This window comes from Sesamum indicum, linkage group LG6 (assembly GCF_026168435.1).
Source record: "Sesamum indicum cultivar Baizhima isolate 11 linkage group LG6, ASM2616843v1, whole genome shotgun sequence".
Lineage (NCBI taxonomy): Eukaryota > Viridiplantae > Streptophyta > Magnoliopsida > Lamiales > Pedaliaceae > Sesamum > Sesamum indicum.
Genome location: NC_142662.1, coordinates 20,204,133 through 20,223,184, shown reverse-complemented (window position 1 = coordinate 20,223,184; position 19,052 = coordinate 20,204,133). Strand labels below are relative to the sequence as shown.

The 19,052-nt window shown below is 35.9% G+C and overlaps 2 protein-coding genes across 3 annotated transcripts; one reads left to right on the top strand and one right to left on the bottom strand.

The window, feature by feature from the left end:
* The first annotated feature begins 1,216 nt into the window (after positions 1–1,216).
* On the top strand, positions 1,217–2,909 carry LOC105164016 (NAD(P)-binding Rossmann-fold superfamily protein). Its single transcript, XM_011082559.3, has one exon. The coding sequence runs from the start codon at positions 1,377–1,379 to the stop codon at positions 2,517–2,519; it is 1,143 nt and encodes a 380-aa protein (XP_011080861.1). The 5' UTR covers positions 1,217–1,376; the 3' UTR covers positions 2,520–2,909.
* A 2,072-nt stretch (positions 2,910–4,981) lies between these two features.
* Positions 4,982–13,975, bottom strand: OVA1 (methionyl-tRNA synthetase / methionine-tRNA ligase / MetRS (cpMetRS)). 2 transcript variants are annotated; one of them, XM_011082560.3, is made up of 12 exons: positions 13,625–13,970; positions 12,850–12,993; positions 12,619–12,768; positions 11,714–11,881; positions 11,300–11,424; positions 11,008–11,101; positions 10,519–10,617; positions 9,719–9,899; positions 8,690–8,805; positions 6,658–6,813; positions 5,488–5,616; positions 4,982–5,362 (listed from the first exon to the last, which is right to left on the bottom strand). In XM_011082560.3, the coding sequence occupies exons 1-12, from the start codon at positions 13,901–13,903 to the stop codon at positions 5,195–5,197; spliced, it is 1,809 nt and encodes a 602-aa protein (XP_011080862.1). In that variant the 5' UTR covers positions 13,904–13,970; the 3' UTR covers positions 4,982–5,194. The 2 variants fall into 2 exon arrangements, with proteins under 2 accessions (XP_011080862.1, XP_020549954.1); XM_020694295.2 differs by lacking the exon at positions 5,488–5,616 and having other exon boundaries at positions 13,625–13,975.
* Positions 13,976–19,052: the final 5,077 nt, after the last annotated feature.

Genomic DNA, 19,052 nt, shown 5'->3' with positions numbered 1-19,052 from the left:
CGACAGTTGGAAATCACAAGGCGATGACGAAGGCAATGACGTCATCACAAAACAAGTTTGGAGTCCGAATTTCAAATCCGTGGACACCTATAAATAAAGATGTAATGAAGCAGAAGGGGGACATCAGAAAACTTCTCCTACTCTTCAAAGTATTAGAGTTTTAAGTAGTTTTCAATCTTCTGTAGTACTTTAAATTTTCAGTTTATGGGGGTTTCCCCAACAAGTCAAGTCCTCTACATCATGAGAGGCTAAATAATTGTTTCCTCCAACGGAGGAATAATATCTATGTAATATTCTCTATATTTCTTCACTAAAAGTTAGGCTTCTGTTCGACCTGTTTGTCCAAAATTCTATTAATGCCCTATATTGGAGTCCCTTTTACACCCTAAGATAGGAAACGAAATAGGGTTGTGCTGTTTTGTTACTGAAGGAGCCAAGATCCTGCGGTGTTGCGATAGTGTGGTTGGAAGAAGTTCGTAAAACCAAGGACTTGGAATACCCGAAAATCGAACGGTCAAAGCAAGGTATGAATTTATATGGTCTTAATTTATTTCGGAAGCATGTTGGGCCGTTTTAAGAGCATGAAAATAGATTATCTAGCTAATTCCTTTGAAAGGGAAAAATGGTCATAAAACAGGCTGAAGGACCTGATTTACGCCAAATTGAAAGATAAAGGACTAAATCTAATATTGACAAAGTTAGAAGACCAAAATTAATCCGTGACAATGATAAAGGACTAAAGTATTCTTTATCCCAATTTTATTAGTCCTTTTGGGTTCAACTTGCCCGCGGCCCACGGTCCAAGCTTTGATGGAACAAGAGTAATAAATATCCCAGTGCAAAATTAATTAAGTTAATGTTATTGTTTAATCAACTGAAATGATGGGCAGGCTGTCCTTACATCCTCATACATGTGCTCTGGTACTAATTACATAAAAAATTCTAGTAGAATTCCTTCCAAATGAAATGCCAACAAGATTACGGCTGGTGTTCCTATGTGCCGGCCTATGAGCCATCCATCAATGCTTTCACGCCGCAACTAGTTGCTTACATATCGCCAACGTGCTCCTATGTGCCGGCCTATGAGCCATCCATCAATGCTTTCACGCCGCAAGTAGTTCCTTACATATCGCCAACTTGATGTCATAGTCAAAGATAGTTATATAATGCTTTCTACCATACCGAAACGTTCCTCTTACCTAGCTTTAGCTTCTAGATACGCTGAAATGCTTAAGGAGAAAGCCAGAATTCTTTCCTATAAATAAGGAGATTGCTTAAAAGTGCTCATTCGTGTGAATTATTAGGCTGTTTGCTATAAATGGTATCATCGATTCTTTCTATTATTTACATTCATTGTGCTAATCAATCAAGAAACTATGGCTCTAGAAGATACAAAATACACATGTGTAGCAGCCATCTTTGGAGTGACTGGGCTGGTGGGGAAGGAACTCGCAAGAATGCTTCTTGCGACACGTAAATGGAAGGTTTATGGTATTGCTCGCCGGCCAGACAACATCGAGATGGTACGGCAGCGTCCTGGCTACCATTTCATTTCGTGCGACCTCCTTAGCCCTTTGGAAACACAGGCAAAGCTCCCGTCTCTATTAGAGGACATAACCCACATATTCTGGGTCACTTGGGCTAGCCAGTTTCCTCTGGATAGCTCTGAGTGTTACGAGCAGAATAAGGCCATGATGGCTAACGTCCTTAATGCCGTCCTCCCAAACGCCAAGGCGCTAAGGCACGTTTCTCTCCAGACTGGGACTAAGCATTACGTCTCGTTGCAAGGTAATTCTCTTGGCAAAGAAGTCGGCCACTATGAAGAGAAATCCCCAAGGGTGGCTACGGGGTATAACTTTTATTACGCCCTTGAAGACTTGCTGCAAGATAGACTGCCGAGTCATAAGGTGGCTTGGACGATTCACAGGCCTGGACTGATCATGGGTTGCTCTCGGGCTACTTTGTACAATTTCATTGGCAGCATATGTGTATATGGAACTATCTGTAAGTATCTGAACCTCCCGTTTCTTTTCGGGGGCACTAAAGGATGCTGGGAAGAAATGTGCATCGACGCCTCTGATGCACGTCTTGTGGCCGAGCAACACGTTTGGGCTGCTACTAGTGATGATCCAGCCGTGCAGCGACCTGGTAGTGGGCAAGTTTTCAATGCGGTAAATGGTGAACCTTATTCATGGAAGGAGATCTGGCCGGCTATCGGTGCTAAGCTTGGGGTGGACGGGCTAGAGAAGTGCACGTTTTGTGGGGATTTGATGTTTTCATCTGCCATGGCTGACAAAGGAGGGGTTTGGAAAGAAATAGTCGCAAAGGAGGGGCTCGTGCGCACTGAGATGGAAGAATTGGCTAACTGGGACTTTCTTGATATTTTGTTCCGATGTCCTATGAAGATGTTGGCTACTAGACAGAAGGCTGATCTGATGGGATTCAAGACTAGGTACCATGTTTTGGATTCGATATTGTATTGGATTGATGTGATGAGGGCCGAGAAATATATCCCGTGATCATTCAACTATGTAGCAGTTCAGCTATGGAGATGAGAGGTGGTGCTTGGGATGAGGTGCACCACTAAGTTGGTCTGGCCCTCAAAATATTTCTGAATCAAGAATGTGTATAAATAAGGATGGGATTTAGTACTTTGATTTTATGAGTTTGTTTTGAAGTGGTTTTCTTTTATCAATTTGTGGAAGGAAGGGCAGAAGTATTCATGTAATTTATGGCCAAATCCTCGTGCTCTCAGCTGATACATTCCCCCACTTCTACAAGTCTCATGTTGGTAGTTAACTATGAACAGATATTGGCAATATTTGCTTGTATTTTGGGAGTATATTTTGTAATTCTGATATTAATTGTTTTTTACCATCGTGTAATTAAAGTTGCCTCTGTTAATGCGATTTATTCTCCAAAAATTTCCATAAAATATACTTTTCTCCAAAATTTTTCATCAAGTAGCTAAAACTAAGTTGTGATCTTTATCATTAATAATTTGTTATTTAATAAAACCAAAGGTTGTAGAAAACATACTTCCTTTAATATTTAGAATACAAACTATACTAATAAGAAAAATTCTATTTTTTTAATTTAATAACTAAACAAAGATTAAAAATCTGAAATTTCAAAAGTTAAATTTTGTTAAAGTTTTACTAAAAATAAATTGTTATAGTTAAAAGAATATGAACAGTAAAATTGAATATAAATAAGTAAAGAATTCATAAATGAAGAATGCCAATAGTTTTTCTGGTCCATAAATATAGATAAAGTCATTAATCGATTTTTTTTTTGGTATAAAAAGTTGATGAAATGAATTATTTGAATTCAAAATTATATTAATGAACTTTTTAAATATAAAGATTCGTTTTTAAATGAATTAATCTACTATTTTTTTTTTAATTTTAAATTTTGATTCAAGATATATCTGTACAATTAATGAAACATGAAGAGAGGCTTTTGGTGTGTTTATATATTTAGTTTACACAAATACCCTTCTCAATTTATGCATAAAATAATTATCTCATACTATTATACCATTCAATTAAAAATATACATTCATTTTAAATGTATTTTTATATTCATGAATATGTAAATATAATTAAAAATATAAGTACTATTTTTGTATATATTTTGCACAATTGAGTGTGCTCAATTATTAATAACTAGTAATTAGCACACTCGCCTTGTGTGGAAAATATAAAAAAAAAGGAAAAAGTATTATTTTAGTCCGGTAAGTATGCTTAATTTTAATTTTAGTCCGATAATCCATTTTTGTTTAGGTCCAGTAACTTACAAAATTGCTTACTTTTAGTCCTTTGGCAGATTTTCGGATAATTTTACCCCTATGCAACATTTGAAAGGCAACTTAAACTTGTTTATTCCATAAATAACGATGTTTTTAATGAATTATTTATCAATTATTTTTATTTATGCGCATATCAAATATGCTTTTAGAATCAATTAAAGTTTTTGTTTTTAAAACAATTTTATCTCTGTTAATTGTTGTTAGCTTCCACCGCATGGAGTAGTTACTTTATATATAAATTGAAAAGAGTATTTTAGTAAAATAAAATGTAAACAGACCAAAACCATTATCATGCTTTATTAATAGTACTAGCACCCTTTGCACATTCAATGTGTGCTAAATTTTCTAGATGTAAATTATAAATATTTATTAAAATTTGTATGAATATTATGTATAGTTAGCTAAGCATTTATTAACTTATGATAAGTAAAATATATTACTACAAAAACTTTTTACTTTATGGGACAAATAATTTAATTAATTCTCATCTGTCATCTAACATATTTTACTTTTTATAATATTTACTTTACACGACAATCCATTTAATTGATTTTCATTTATCTTTTTAATCTACTTCACTATGACAAGTGATCTAATTAATTCTCATTTATATCTATGCTAAGAAATTTTGTTCAAATTTTACCAATTTTTCTTGTAATTTCATTTATAATGTCTTAAGCTGAGCAACAAAATAAACATTTCACAAAATGCGGAATGCAAAACATTGTGTCCCTAACATATTGTAGGAATCGCGATGGAATGTTTCATTCAATAACGCCAGAATGGTATTGTTTAATCTTCTTCGGTAGAGACAACAAAGCGCTACAAAAATTACTTATGTGGTAAAGTATAAAAATGTGTATAATCCAAATAGCAAAATATATTTTTCCGTTTTTTCAATGTAAAGGGATGCATGTTAATTAGACCAAAACTTTAGGTGGGAAATTGTAAAAATATCCTAAAAGAAAATTGATTTATCATCCCGTGATACATTCTTATAACATTGACCTTAGAAGCTCTTAAATATATTTATATGTTCTCAAGATCTTATAATTACAACCGAAACAGCCTCTTAGTTTTTAAGTGCCCACAAGGACTAAAAGATGAAAATTTTGGTGTTTGTGAACATGGTATTTTCAGTAACTCCTGGTGGGTGCAAACTACAATAAATATCATCAACACGTCATTTCTTATTCCTTACAGTTTTAGCTTTCTCCAAAGCTTGGACAGTAATGTAGTTATAACAAAATTTGCTCAACATCAGATGAATTGAACGTTGCTCAAGAAGCATATAAAGATTGAACCATGTAACACATTCACAGTTTAACTTTTTACAAGAAGTGTGTTAGATTTTTTAAGCCTATCCTGAGGACAACAGAATTCTTAGGCTTCGACTACCTTCTCCGTCTTCTGCCTCTCCTTTTTCTTACTGGCTTTCTTAGTTTCTGAAGTGGCATTGTTTAAGTCAGTTTCAAGCTCAATTCTAGCGAAAACAGGTTTTGGCTGAGCAGTGATGTGCCCGGGCTTTAGCCCACCCCACCTGGTTTCACTCTGCAACAATCATTAGAGTATTATTAAAGGCTTGTGCCAGTAGTGTTAAACATACAGGAAACAAATAAGCAGCTTGCACGTTTGCATAATGCAGGCAGAGGGGAGAGAGAGAGAGAGAGCCAGACCCAGGAGACAGCATTGAACTGGTCCTCGGAGTAGCCGAGCTGGGTGTATATTCTCAAAGATAAACTTGGCGTGATTGGAGATAAGGCAATTGCTACAATTCTTATTGCTTCCAACACAATCACTAAGTCCTATTCAATGAACAAAGAAACTAGGTTATCATCTTTTTTTCATTTTGCTTTTTATAGCAAAAAGATACAGTAAAAGCTTCTTACATTCATGCATAAATATACACCTTTTACACATGTCTAGAGAAAATTAAAGATAGATGAAATGTATATGTACTGGACTCAGGTATGCTCTAAACTTTTTGACTTAGAGGGGGTTTGGCTAAGCTTATTTAATACATGTATAAATTCCTACATCTCATAAGATGTTAGATCTTACTTAAAAAAATAAAATCCCAAAGGTTTGAATAAAATAAAACATTAAAGCTAATAAAAGTTGTCACATCTAACAAGATATGTCCGGGTGTTTGGCGTAATAAGTTCCTTTTATTGATAAAATGACAAAAAAAAACATGATAACATCAAGATAAGGTAAGTAGCTATTTTTTTATATATAGTCTTTTTAAAGTACTTTTGTAAAAATATGAAAATCAAATTTTAACAGTTAATCCCTTTTGTTACAAAAATGAAAGATTTGACACGAGAATGAATGCAAATGTAATATAATATTAGATTTTCATACAACGTTAAGCATCATAAAGATTAGGGCTGGAGAGAGAGAATCCTTCATTCATTCAAAAATAGGGTGAAATATGTGAAGGTTGAAATTGAACTATAGCCAAAATAATGAGGATATTTTTGTCTTGTGTAATATTAATCATATAGAGCTTATAAGAAGTTTAAAGAAAATAGGATCTCGTAAGCTCTTTTTTAACAAAAAACTTGCCAAATCGTATTCAAGAGGTTATAATCTCTTTCAAACATCTTTTACGATGTTTTCACAAGCTCATAAGCTTAGCCAAACACCCTCTTAAGGGAATCAAATTAGGTGGAACTTTTCTATCTCTCACCTCAGGCAAAAAAAATTTTATATACACATTCCCATATCATGCCATATATGTTTGGATATGTAGGCAAGGTGGGAAGAACCAACTGCCACCCAATGCAAACATTTCATGTTTCTGTATGCTATGAAAGATAAAATAAGCAGAATGGAAAAGAAACCTTTGATGCAGTTTCAAAACCAGACTCCCCTTGCTTAAAAAGAGACCATGGTGCTTTTTCATCAATATATACATTCCCTGCATTACCAATCTCTAGCACAGCCTCACAAGCTGATGACAGTTCAAGGTTCTCATAGTGCTGCCTGGCTTTGTCAACCTGTAATGGAGTGACCAAAGGTTAAACCCTGCCAATTAGTCTAAGCAATAGGACCCATCAGAACGAAGAAGAACTATATCGAGAAAATGAAATGGTAGTGGCCACCACACAGGTTAATTTGTCATTTAGGTGGATGGATCTAAACAGGTGGCTATCAATGGGATGGATAAATGCATCAATCTTATAATTTCAGTCAATTTAGTAATCCATTTTATTGTTAACCCATTGGGATATACCAAATAAGAACTACGTCAAACAACTCAAATGGCTCTTTCCACGCTTATCTCCCTTTGTCCAGCAATTTGTAGCTTCTGAGTAAATTAGTGTGTTATCCTTATATTTCATTTAACATGTCCATACCAAGTGTATAAAATGTAATCTTAAGTATGCAATTCGATATGAAAGAAGAAAATCTTCTTATTTCTCATGTATTTTGAAGTACAAGAGGGCACTAAATATCATATACAAGTGTAAGTCCAACATGATCCCCCGAATCAAGCTATTAGATCTTAAACTCTTACATTTCTGATATCCGAAGGATTAGCCCTATCATAGTACATGAACTTACTATATTTACCACATGAAGTCTTGAAAGGAAAAGAGACTAAATAACTCCTAACTCTGAAACTATCTAATCAACTCCCTCAATTTAAGGATTTTCAGATCAATCTTCCTAATTTGTTTACAGCTCATTTTCCCTAACAATATACTTGGCTCGATTAAGTTGGATACAACATGGCAAAACTAAAATAAAGGACAAAAACAGTTATCCAAGACCCTATGCTCCTTTCTATTTTCTGGGACATTCACAAACAATATTGCTTTCCCTAAAATGCAGATCTTTCAAATAGCAGTCCTCTCACTTGAAGTGATATTGTGAAACCACTAATTCTCTACCACTATTTTAAGCGCAAACTAACCTTTCAACTTGCATCTAAGCTCGTATCAACCTATAATTGAACATTTAATATTTGGAGGGAGTGTATACTTGAGAGAAATAATGTTAAAATTACAATATGTAATAGTAATACTTGTAGCAGTAAAAGTGTAGCATAAAGAGCTCCATGCAAAGAGCTAGTAAATCCAATTCTTTTGGCAAAGATTTCTTGGATTTTAAATTTCTTAATGATATACGAAGTTAATAAACCCATTCAATAAATCGCACTACTTACACCAATTTAATTCATGTTGGATCCAAACTCATATAATCTGGGCGGTCTGGATGGGTCGATAGGATTGGCTTGATGGATTGCCGTTGTACCACCACCATCATATAATTATTTGTGATCTCTCTAGAGAAGCTTTGACTTTCCTAGAGATTTGAACCCCTATACAAACGTTTTCTCTTGCGTTTGCTTTACGGAAGCTCAAGCAGCAGCATATAAAGATCCTAATAATCAAATTTCTAGCAGCAACTTCAAGCTTTAAAGCTCATTTCACTGACCATTCAAAGTAGCAAAGCGTAGCGCATCCCCTCCCCCCCAGTACAAGCTACAAAATCCACTTTAGACATGGACACATGCACTTTTTCGGCACTCAGTTTAGCAAACATAACATTAAGCTTTAAATACTTATTTTTCTATGCAACCACTTTATATATTTTTCTGTGCACATCTGACATTCTATAAATCAATACTATCTAATAAGCATCTGGAACTCATAAGCTCTTTTTTATCATAGCAAAACACCCCTAATCAATTATGTAGGAAACAGGCCATATGAACAAGAAAACACATCAAGCAGTTTAACAGTACTGTATAATTCAAAAGGAAAAGGAAACTAAAAGATAATTTATAGTTTTATTGACTACCCCTCCTACCACTCGACCAATTTCCTCAAACCATAACCAAAGATTAAATTTGTATGTGAACTTTACCAGGTTCCCAACAATATCCTTGAATGCATTTCCTTCTGCTGCAATTGCTGAATCAACCATAATAGTTGATTGGCAATTCTTTCTCAAAAGTCCAAGAGTACGATTAAGAAGATTACCTGAAGGAAAGTCAAGATTATACTGCTGCAAATATAAATCTGATGGAGTAAGGCCATCCAATATGGAAGGACAATACAGATGTTGATATTCATGAACTCTGGTTCAAACAGCAAATAAATGGAGATGTTCTTGATTGCTAGTCTGGATTGAATAAGGCTATCCCAGTTACATGCCAACACAAACATCCCTTTTTCCTTTTCTCTTAATTTGTCTTTTTTATGATCAACTAATGGTTTTTGTAATCTTGACATACTTATGCTATGCATAGAAGTTTAGCAAGTCTATGGATTCATAACTTTTTTCCCCCTAAAATAACCCTGTAGTATCACATTAAATTTCTTGCTATGCCCTTTATCTAATTACTATCGCCATTTTTCTCTTAGAACTTTAAATTTCTTTCCTAGCTGTGATTTAAGAAAGAAAGAACAAGTTACACTACTTTTTATCCATGGAGCTCAAGTAGAACAATCTTTAGCCTTCACAATTATCCAAATCATCTTTTTTTTTCTTCTACTAATTCTCTCATCAATACCAAAAGTTATCAAGAAAAGGAAAAAAAAAAAAGGAAACAAAACTGATTCTTTTAACATTACACACAAAAAATTGAAGAACACTTGGTTCTCCCAAAGAAACAATTTATTAAACCCGCCATTATTGTCCATATATTTTCTTTCAGACAAAAGATGTTTGCAGCTGGTCAATTTAGAAAAGTAACAAAGAAATGCGCATATTCATGGAATTATCTGATAGACAAGCAATGCATGAATATCCAACTTGGCTCAGCTAAAGCTCATTTGTAAAAACACTTCCAAATGCAGCTTGAGTAAGATTCCCAATAGCCTACAAAGTGTCAAAACAAAACAGGACAGTAAACTCGATTAGGTACTCATGTAATAGGGGAAGATAGTTTACCAATAGTATTAGCAAGATTTGCATTAATAATATTGATGAAGCGGTCCTCTGAGTAGTCCCCATCACCACCAAACTCCACCTCCTTAAGGAAGAAATACCTGACTGCATCAGGTCCAAATCTGTGGACCAGTTCAGTAGGTTCAAGGGTATTTCCCAGCGACTTCCCCATTTTCATGCCATCCTAGTATATAAAAAGCACTGCTCTACTTTAAAACAGGGTAAAAAGATAAACGTAACATGCAAACAAAAATTTGACATTAAAACAGGGGTAAAAAGATAAACATGACATGCTAACAAAATTTGACATTAATGAAAAATTATGAACACAAAACAAATATCAGATGCATGCTTAACAATTTATTTTGTGCAATATCTACTACTTTGTAAAGGAAATACTTGAAATTTTATTGAACATGGCCATAGCTGAATAGAAGCAAAACATAATCCAAATGAGACTATGTACAAGAAGCAACACAGAAGTACTTCATTGTCAATTTAGACTACAGCAAAGTTGTTATGGAAGATCATCTTAAAAATGAATCCTTATGAACAGAGCAATATTGTACAGAAGAAAATCTGAATTACATAGGCTCTTGATAAGTGGTTTGACCACAAGCTATGTTGAGTCATATGAGTTCTAATTCCACGAAAAGACAGCAAATAGGGGAGTACGATCTTTGAGTTCAAGATAAATGGTCAATAAATAGCATGGACTCTGTGTTAGATGGCATAGTACATGTCAGAAAGAAATATTAAAGTTCCAGAAGACAGGGAATTCCATTTGAATCTAACTTTAATACCTTTGTCAAGAATCCATGACCAAAGACCTTCTTTGGAAGGCTTATCCCAGCTGACATCAACATTGCTGGCCAATAAACTGCATGAAACCGTAATATGTCCTGCATATTATTTGGGAAAATGAGTTAACAAATATGAGCTCTTCCCAAAACTAGACTATTAGGGTTCTCCAAGATGTAGTTCCTTAACTTCTCCAAAAACTTTTAAAACTACACAAGGTCCATAAATTTACTTTGTACCATGTTGGACAAGGCCCACAACTGATGAGACTACCTAGAATAATTTCTATTAAGACAAGAAAAAAGGAAGTCTTGTTCTAAGCTCTTGGTAAGGATGCGTTTCTCAGAATTATTAGTGATACAAATGACGTAGCCTTCGAGTTCTGGATGATTGAAAGGGTTATTGGAGTTGGCCTCATATTACTAATTGTTAACTCATACCAAAGAACATAGAGATGAGTGCTACAACGAACCATCCAACTAAAACATTACCTTCCCAATCAAGTGCAGTGATGCAGGCCAACCAGAGGAAATGGCAGTCTGTAAGCTGGGCTGTTTGTTATCCTCCAAGAGAGCAGATATGTAACTGTTTGACAAGACAACAAAATGGGAAGGAGGAAAATAAATAAAGAGAATAGAATGGCAAAAGAAAGCCTCAAAGTAGAGCAGTATTTAGGATGACAAGGAAGCAAATTCAAATGCAGAGAACTTGTTTGGCAGAAAAAGGTCTCCAGATCACAAATATATAATAGTTAAGCAGTCACTCAAGGATGCATTAGATTACCCCAATAAAGCATCAAACCATACGTATATAGTTTGCTTAGTATCATTAGGCACTGGAATGCCCCAGCTCACTGATGCTCGAGAAATGGAGAAATCTCTCAGGCCACTTTTGACCCAGCCTTGCACCTAGGAAAGTTCGTTTAGAAAAAGGGTGTCAAAAGAAAGTGAAGCCATCAACTGGACTTGTTTTATAAGTTCAAACAAGATCTATATGCTGTTTCCTGTTAATGCCTTCCAATAATTGATGTCTAATTTCTTCATTTATGCGCCCATTATGAATATGGATTCCATGTTCCCATTATAAAAGCAAGCGTCAATAGAATTCTAAAAGAACTGATTATAGAGAAGTCACATGTAAAAGTAATTACCAAGAGCATAAAGATCAAAAGCTGAAAAAAATAAAGAGTTACAAAACCTCATTCAAGCGAAAAGAAGGATGCACGAAATCCGGATTCTCTATCAAAATCTCTTCTAATTGCTTTTGATACTTTGATAGCGCAAAGAAATAATTGTCTTCCTTCCTGAGCAGACATGGCTTCAGGTGCACTGGGCAACAATTGTTGTCCAACAATTCCTTCTCATCCTACCAATTGAGAAATTCAAGCAACAGCGCATTACCAGCTATCAAAAATAAAATTCTTGACCAATTCGCACACGCAGATACACATGTACATATATACGTACATATATATATATAGCTTTCCTTAGATCACAAATGCATATAATACATGTCCAATAGCCCTACAGTCTATGTTATCCCAGTGCATATGTAATACAATCAAATCATCTCAAAAATGTTCTTAAAGTAATGAAATGTCCCGGTCATCTGCCCTTACTGATTCCTTTCATTTCTCCACCCAATCCCTCCCCTCTTTTTCTCTCTCCTTAGGATGCAAGAATTTCACCTAAACCCAACTACAAACAGAGTAGCTCCAGCCAATGTAATTGCAATCCTATAATTGATCAAGTGGTCAAATATATAGAACAAAATGACTAGCAAACAATGGCAAGAGGACCTTTGACTACCACGCATGGTCACCCGAGTCATCAATACCCTTTGATTTGAAATACTGAAAGATAACAATCTACTCACACCTCTATATGCAAATCCACACATGAATTGAGTTCAACAGCGAAGAATCATAATACATGATTTTATGTCTTTTTAAGTATCTTAGTTTGTATTATCTCCTTTAGCATGCATGCAGCGCATATCCTTTTGCTCTCTTCAGAGAAAAACTTTTTCAGTAAAATTAGATAGGTAATATAAATGATAAAATGGAATACAGCCATGAGAACTTGCTATAGACTAGGAAATACCTTATATTCCTCACAATTCACACAATATAGTCCCTCATAGTCAGCACGGTAAATATCACCTTTGGCAAGAACCTTAGAGTAAAATTCCTTGACAATGGCTTCATGATTGGGATCAGTCGTGCGAATGAACTTGTCATACGATATGTCTAACTGCCAACCAGATGAATCAACAAGGTATGCCAAAGATATAACCAGAGATGTTATAAAGTATCAAACAAACACAATGGCTACCTCTTTCCAGAGAGCCCTGTAACCTTCAGAAATGATATCACAATGTTCACTAGGACTGGAACCATTGGCAGCTGCAGCACTAGCAATCTTCTCCCCATGCTCGTCTGTCCCTGTTATAAATATAACCTCTTTCCCCAGAAGCCTCTGTAGTCCAAACATAAAGCGCATGCAATTACATTCTACAATGACATTTCCTTTTTAAGTAAAGAACCACTTAGCAAGATTATGCCAACAAGCTCCTGACTAAGAATGTGCTCGTAACACTATGTCTGCAACTGGAAACCATAGTTAAGAACAACATATGTAACAAGAGCAATAATATAAATGTTTGCATGTTGGGAACTACAGCAAATGGTAGGAACTATAACAAAATAATCATGAAGAATCTCAAGGACTGAAAGCAGATATCACGAGCATACAAGTCTGCTCTGTAGTCAAGATATGCCTGAACACCACTGCTTCTGCATCGCTCCATTGTTTGAACATAACTAATGACAAAAATTCAGAACGTATCAAGTCCTTTCTTGGTTTAATTTTTATGGATTATCAGCTAACACAATAGCATTGCAATGGAAGCAATTCCAAAAAAAACATTTCCTGGGAACACAACAGTTCTCCCCCAACGTGTGGGTAAATATATGAAAAAATTAAATACACAAAAACGTTAAGGAGATGCATTCTCCTCCACTCACGCTCGATTTTCCTTTAACGTCTCTTATTTCCGCGAAACCCATCTGTAATTTCTTGCCTAGAAACAAACTTTGTTTCGTAATACCTGAAAACGGGCTATGGCATCAGCTGCAATGGTGGTGTAGGCGCTGCCCATATGCGGTGGGGCATTGACGTAGTAAAGCGGAGTGGTCAGCACAAAAGGGTCCGCGGCATTCGTAGCATATGAAGCCCTGCAAGTGCAGTTGAGGCTTCCTTTAGAAAGAAAAAACTTTGAATTTCTTAAACCTGTTCTTTGGCATTTTACAGAAGTGTGGAAGTTGGGGGATGATGACGAGAAGAGGCGGAGGCCGTTCTGTATCGAGTATTGGACTCTACAAGCCATTGATGTTTGTTTGGATAGTGAATTGTTGGGAGGCGCCAGCTGCAAGCAAGGGAGAAATGAAAAGAGGTTTGGGAGAGGCTAATTTTGTTATATGAGTAATTTCGTTTTATTTTGAATAATTACAATTCCCTCTCATATTATTTTGAGATAATTAAAATTCTCTGTCATAAGTTTAGTATAACTAAATATAAACTCTTTATCATTTGAAAAATTAGATTTAGTATTATGAAGGTTTATTTTGATCTAACAAATACGTTTTTTCATTTATTAAAATTCATTGAATTAAGATTCATTTTGATCTAACAAATAAATTTAATCATTTATTAAAATTTATTGAATTTGTTGATAGTAACCAAAAAAACTAAATGACAATTGATATTTACCATCGATTGATTTATTACGGACTGATTGTACATCAAATCTTTTTTTCCGACTAAACTACCCTTATAATAGTGAAAATATACCACATTACATGCATTAACGCATGAAGACGTATACGTGTAACTTCTTCATAAAAAAATTTATTTAACATGCAATAAATCAGTAATAAGACAATCAGAGGTATATATAAATTTGTTTTCTGATTTTTTTGTTAATATCAGCAAATTCAGTAAATTTTGACTAATCGAGAACTTATTTGTTAAATGGAAGCAAACTTCAAAGATGCTAGATATAATTTCTCAAAACGTATAAAATTTGTGTGTAATTATATCAAATTTGAGATGAAGTGAAATTATCCCTTTTATTTTCTTTCGTTTTTGGATTTATTTTGTTAAGTAAGGTATTATTTATTTATATAGTGTAATAGTAATAGGATAAAATCAATGTTTGTTTAGTAAGGTCTTATTTATTTATGTAATGTAATCGTAGTTGGATAGAATAAGCGCCTGTGTAAAATTAAAAATACATATATATATGTATTTATATATATATATATCAAAGTCTCTAATCATAATAATATATTCGTGAACAACTATTCATTAACATTATTGTATTTCATGAAATTATTAAGCTTCTAACTTTATATATTAGCTATTATAGTTATCAATGAGATACCAGATAAACATTATAATTCAAAAAATTTGAAATATTGGTGTTCATTTTCATGTAAATTGAAAATATATTTTAGTTAAAATCATATCAAAATACATTAAAATGCTTCTGCACATTCGATCTGTATACTTAATTGTAAATTTTAAAATTATAAATATTTATTAAAAATTATGGAATATTTTTTAATTATTTAATTATTTATTAATTTATGATATTGATGCGTGTAATTTCAGCACAAGCCCAAGTTCTTGGATCTTGATATCGAATTCGGGCTAACAAAGCAAGAGCTTTTGAGAAAGAGAACCTGCAAAACAAAATATTAGCACTCTGATGCTTAAGTTAGTACTGGATTCAAAGAATAATAATTTGAAATAATGAAAGGCGTTAAAATGATAAGATATGATGATGGAGAAAGGAATGAATCGTGTATATGAATGCAGTAGAAGCGTGGCAAGGTACTAGCCAACTTTCTGTAACGTGAAAGTGTCCCTCCGTCTGGGGGTGAATCCCTATTGATAGAAGGGTTTCCTAAACTAGGGAACTAATGGGGCTCCCTACCTTCTTGGGAAACGGACATAATTGGTTAGGATAAAGCTTGATTAAATCCCGTTTGTTTAGGGATCATGCTGTTAGGATCATGATGCAGGTGAGGGCGAGAGTCCGAGACGGAGAGGGATTCCTAGTCTGCATGGAGTCTGCTGGGTGTTAGAGTCCGAGTTCTTGGGGACCTTCTTGCCACGCACACTCCTTGTCAGCTAAAGGGGCCTACGTGGAGGATCCAGGTGTGTGCCACACAGGCCTCAAGAACTAATGCGAGTATGAGGAGTGGACCAGCTACGAGTGTTTGGGCTGAACGCGTTGGGCTGTGCACAGTTGGCTTTCTCCATTGTCGTGGTCTCGCCCAAGGGGGTGGTGTTTGGGCTTTGTAACTTGTTCTTGGGCCAAAATGCGCTGGGTTACACCCATCATTCAATCTTCCCCACTCTAAGGAGGAAGAACGCCTCCCACTCCTTAGAGTAGAAGCCCTTCCGTCAATTGGAGGGGGTTCCTCAAAGCAACTTCCTCCACTGTTTGTTTTTTCCCGCCCTAACGCGTCCTTTTGATTGCATGTACTCAAGTGTCGTGCTTCTGCCTTTGTTAGGTAATGATGGCTAGGCCTAGGCCTAGCCTTTTCGATTGCTAGGGGGTGACAACTACCTCCACCACGCGCAAGAATGGTTACGAGCCCCTCCTATCACTGGCGATTATTGGAGTGTGCCTTCAACTTTTCGCCCACGTCTTTAAACATGTAACTCCTCCTTATTTCTTCTTCTTTCCTTTTTCTTGAGGCATCACTAGTGTTTTCCATCAAGAGCTTTGTAAGTATCTTGTATTCCTCCCTCAAAGTTTTTCTAAGTATTTGTTGTGTAGAGTATGTCTTCTTACGATGAGTCGATCCATTTTATGGGCGAGACGTTCGCGGACAATGATCCCTCAGAGGCTACTTCAAGGGGGACAAGCGGTTTGCGTCTAGTTTCCCTCGAGGCCGGAGAAGGAGTCTCTGCCAAGCGGCAACGGCGGTCTGTCGGCTGATCGACGAGGATGATACTGATCTTGAAGATGAGGGAGTGAGTGAGAAGATGCTTCCCCTGGAGAAGAGGAAAAGGGGGCTTCTCCTTCGCCTTTGGAATAGGGCTCATCTGTCCTCAAAGTCATGGGAATATAACAGTTGATAAGGGAGTACTACATCCCTCCGGCTTTTGTTATCTATAGTCCCTCCCCCAAGATAAAAGGGCTAAAGAAGGGAGGAACAAATTGAAAGATCACATCAATGTACGTCTCTTTTTCAAGATCACCCTTGAGGTCCTTGAGCTTCTCACAAAGGACAGTATCTTAACCCCATGCTCTTGTACAGAAGACCCTTTAATCATCTTGGTACAAAAAATGCTTTTGTCGTAGCATATAATGCCCGTCCAGAACTACATAAATCTGGCTCATGCGGAGCATCATCGATTGGCCATCATCGATTGGCCATCATCATGCCTCTCGTACTAGAAAAATTGACTAGCATTTTATGTGTGCCTAAGACGGCCCAACCAAAATCGACAGGGATGCCTGGGATAGCCCAACCCCTAACCCAAAGCATGCAGGCCCAGACAACCCAAATAACCAAGCAGTGCAGGAAGGAGGATGGGGGACCAAGACACCCCCAAATTCGATCCAGGGTCACAACCCAATAAGACATCCGACCCAAAAGGCCCACACACGTGGCAGCCCACTCTCCCACGTGACATCCCAGTAACGCAAGCGCCAACAGCTACCTTAGGCCACATCAGCTCTAGGAGGCCAGCGTAAGCAAGAATGAACTTTCTGCATGCGAAGAATCTCCCAAGTTTGAAGGAGACTCTTACTAATGCACAAGGCTAACTTGTCCCTTATCCAATCAACAAACCAATTTCTGCAAGAATCTCGGGAGAAAGATAAACCCCCAGCAGAAGGGGGCACTCCTCTATAAATACAAGTTTGGTCCCTCCAGGTCGGGGACGACTCTCTAACTAGCTAAGCACTGTTTCAAGCTCTCACTAAGTACATTATCACGAATCCATGCACTCTTCGCCAATTTTATTTCACCATTTCTCAATGTTTAATTAAATTTGCTTACTTTTTTACTTTATTTTACCTCGAATTCAATACTAACTTCAGCATCAGAATGCTGACGTATTTTTTTGTAGGTTACCACTTCAAAATCCGCATACGGTAGTGCAAATCCACCGAACCCGTGCTATTTTCGCACACAAACAAAAAATAATTATAAATGATTTACTTTGTTGTATCTTTTACCTATTCAAAAATTCATTCCTTTGTTTACTTTGGGTATATTCAGTTTTTCTAATTCAATTTACCCTTATGCCCTTGACACGTGTTATCAGATTTTTCACCCCCAAAATTGTTGCAAATTTCTCGTCATTGAAGTAGCAAGCAACAAGGGGGATTGGTTTCAATCTAACTTTCTTTCCAAAATCAAGAGGTATGAAGTGAGCTTAGTGGTCGAAAAAGAATTCAACCTTGCCGTATAACAACAATTGCTTCATTGCTCTTGAACATTGTGTGAGGAAATAAACAGTAAAGCCCATGTTTTGGTTATAGTCTCATTTTCAGTGAATGTTAATAGTAAAGCCAGTAACAACATCGTCAGGTCAGCAGTGTGGAAGAGGAAGACGAAGGGACATGCCAACTCAGGGAACAATAAGATGAAGGGGCGCCGGCATGGAGAGAAAGAAAGCAGAGGGGAGCGAAGGGAATGAAAAAAATGAGTGCAAAAGAAAGCAGAGGGGAGGAGGGAAAGAAAAAAATGAGGGCGCTGTCTGTGCGGGGAGGGAATAGCAAAGAGGCTGCGCGTTGGGTGGAGGAAGAAGGTTGGGAGGAGGGCAAGTATTGGGAAAGGTAAAACAGGTAGGGGGAGTGAAGTCAGTTTACTATCGGGGTATTTCATAATTTTAATTTTATAAATTATCAACTTTTACTATTTAGATCGAATAACTCAACCACAACAGTGATTGGTAGGGGCTGGCCTTTTAAACAGTGTCCCCATCCTACAATGTAAATAAGCCACTAATCTGTATAAATAGTCTTATTCAATTTAATAAGCTAAGGTAAACGAGCTGGAGAGAATTTCATGAAAGATCTTAATAGGTTATTGTAAAACATAGAAAATGTTCCACTGCTACATAAAAAACAATTATTATTAATTATATTTTTCAGAATATTTCAAAATTTGTAACGTATTTATAATTTATTTAATATATTCAAAAAATTAACAGAAGTACTGTCAATATTAAATTTCTATGCGCAATGCGCATACCACTTCTAAGAATATAAAATATGAAGAGTTTAGAGATGGTAAGACTGCAGTAAATTGAGAAAAATAGACACCTCAATGCAAAGTTTAGAAAAAGGGACTTCAACATACTCGGACAAGGGCAAAAATAGATGGGATTAGCAATTTAGCATTAGCTCTATTCCGTTATAAGTTCACTTCAAATCATTCTTACGCAATCACACCGACTCCCAATGATCATGCTTTCACATACTCAACATCTTTTATTCATAAAATATA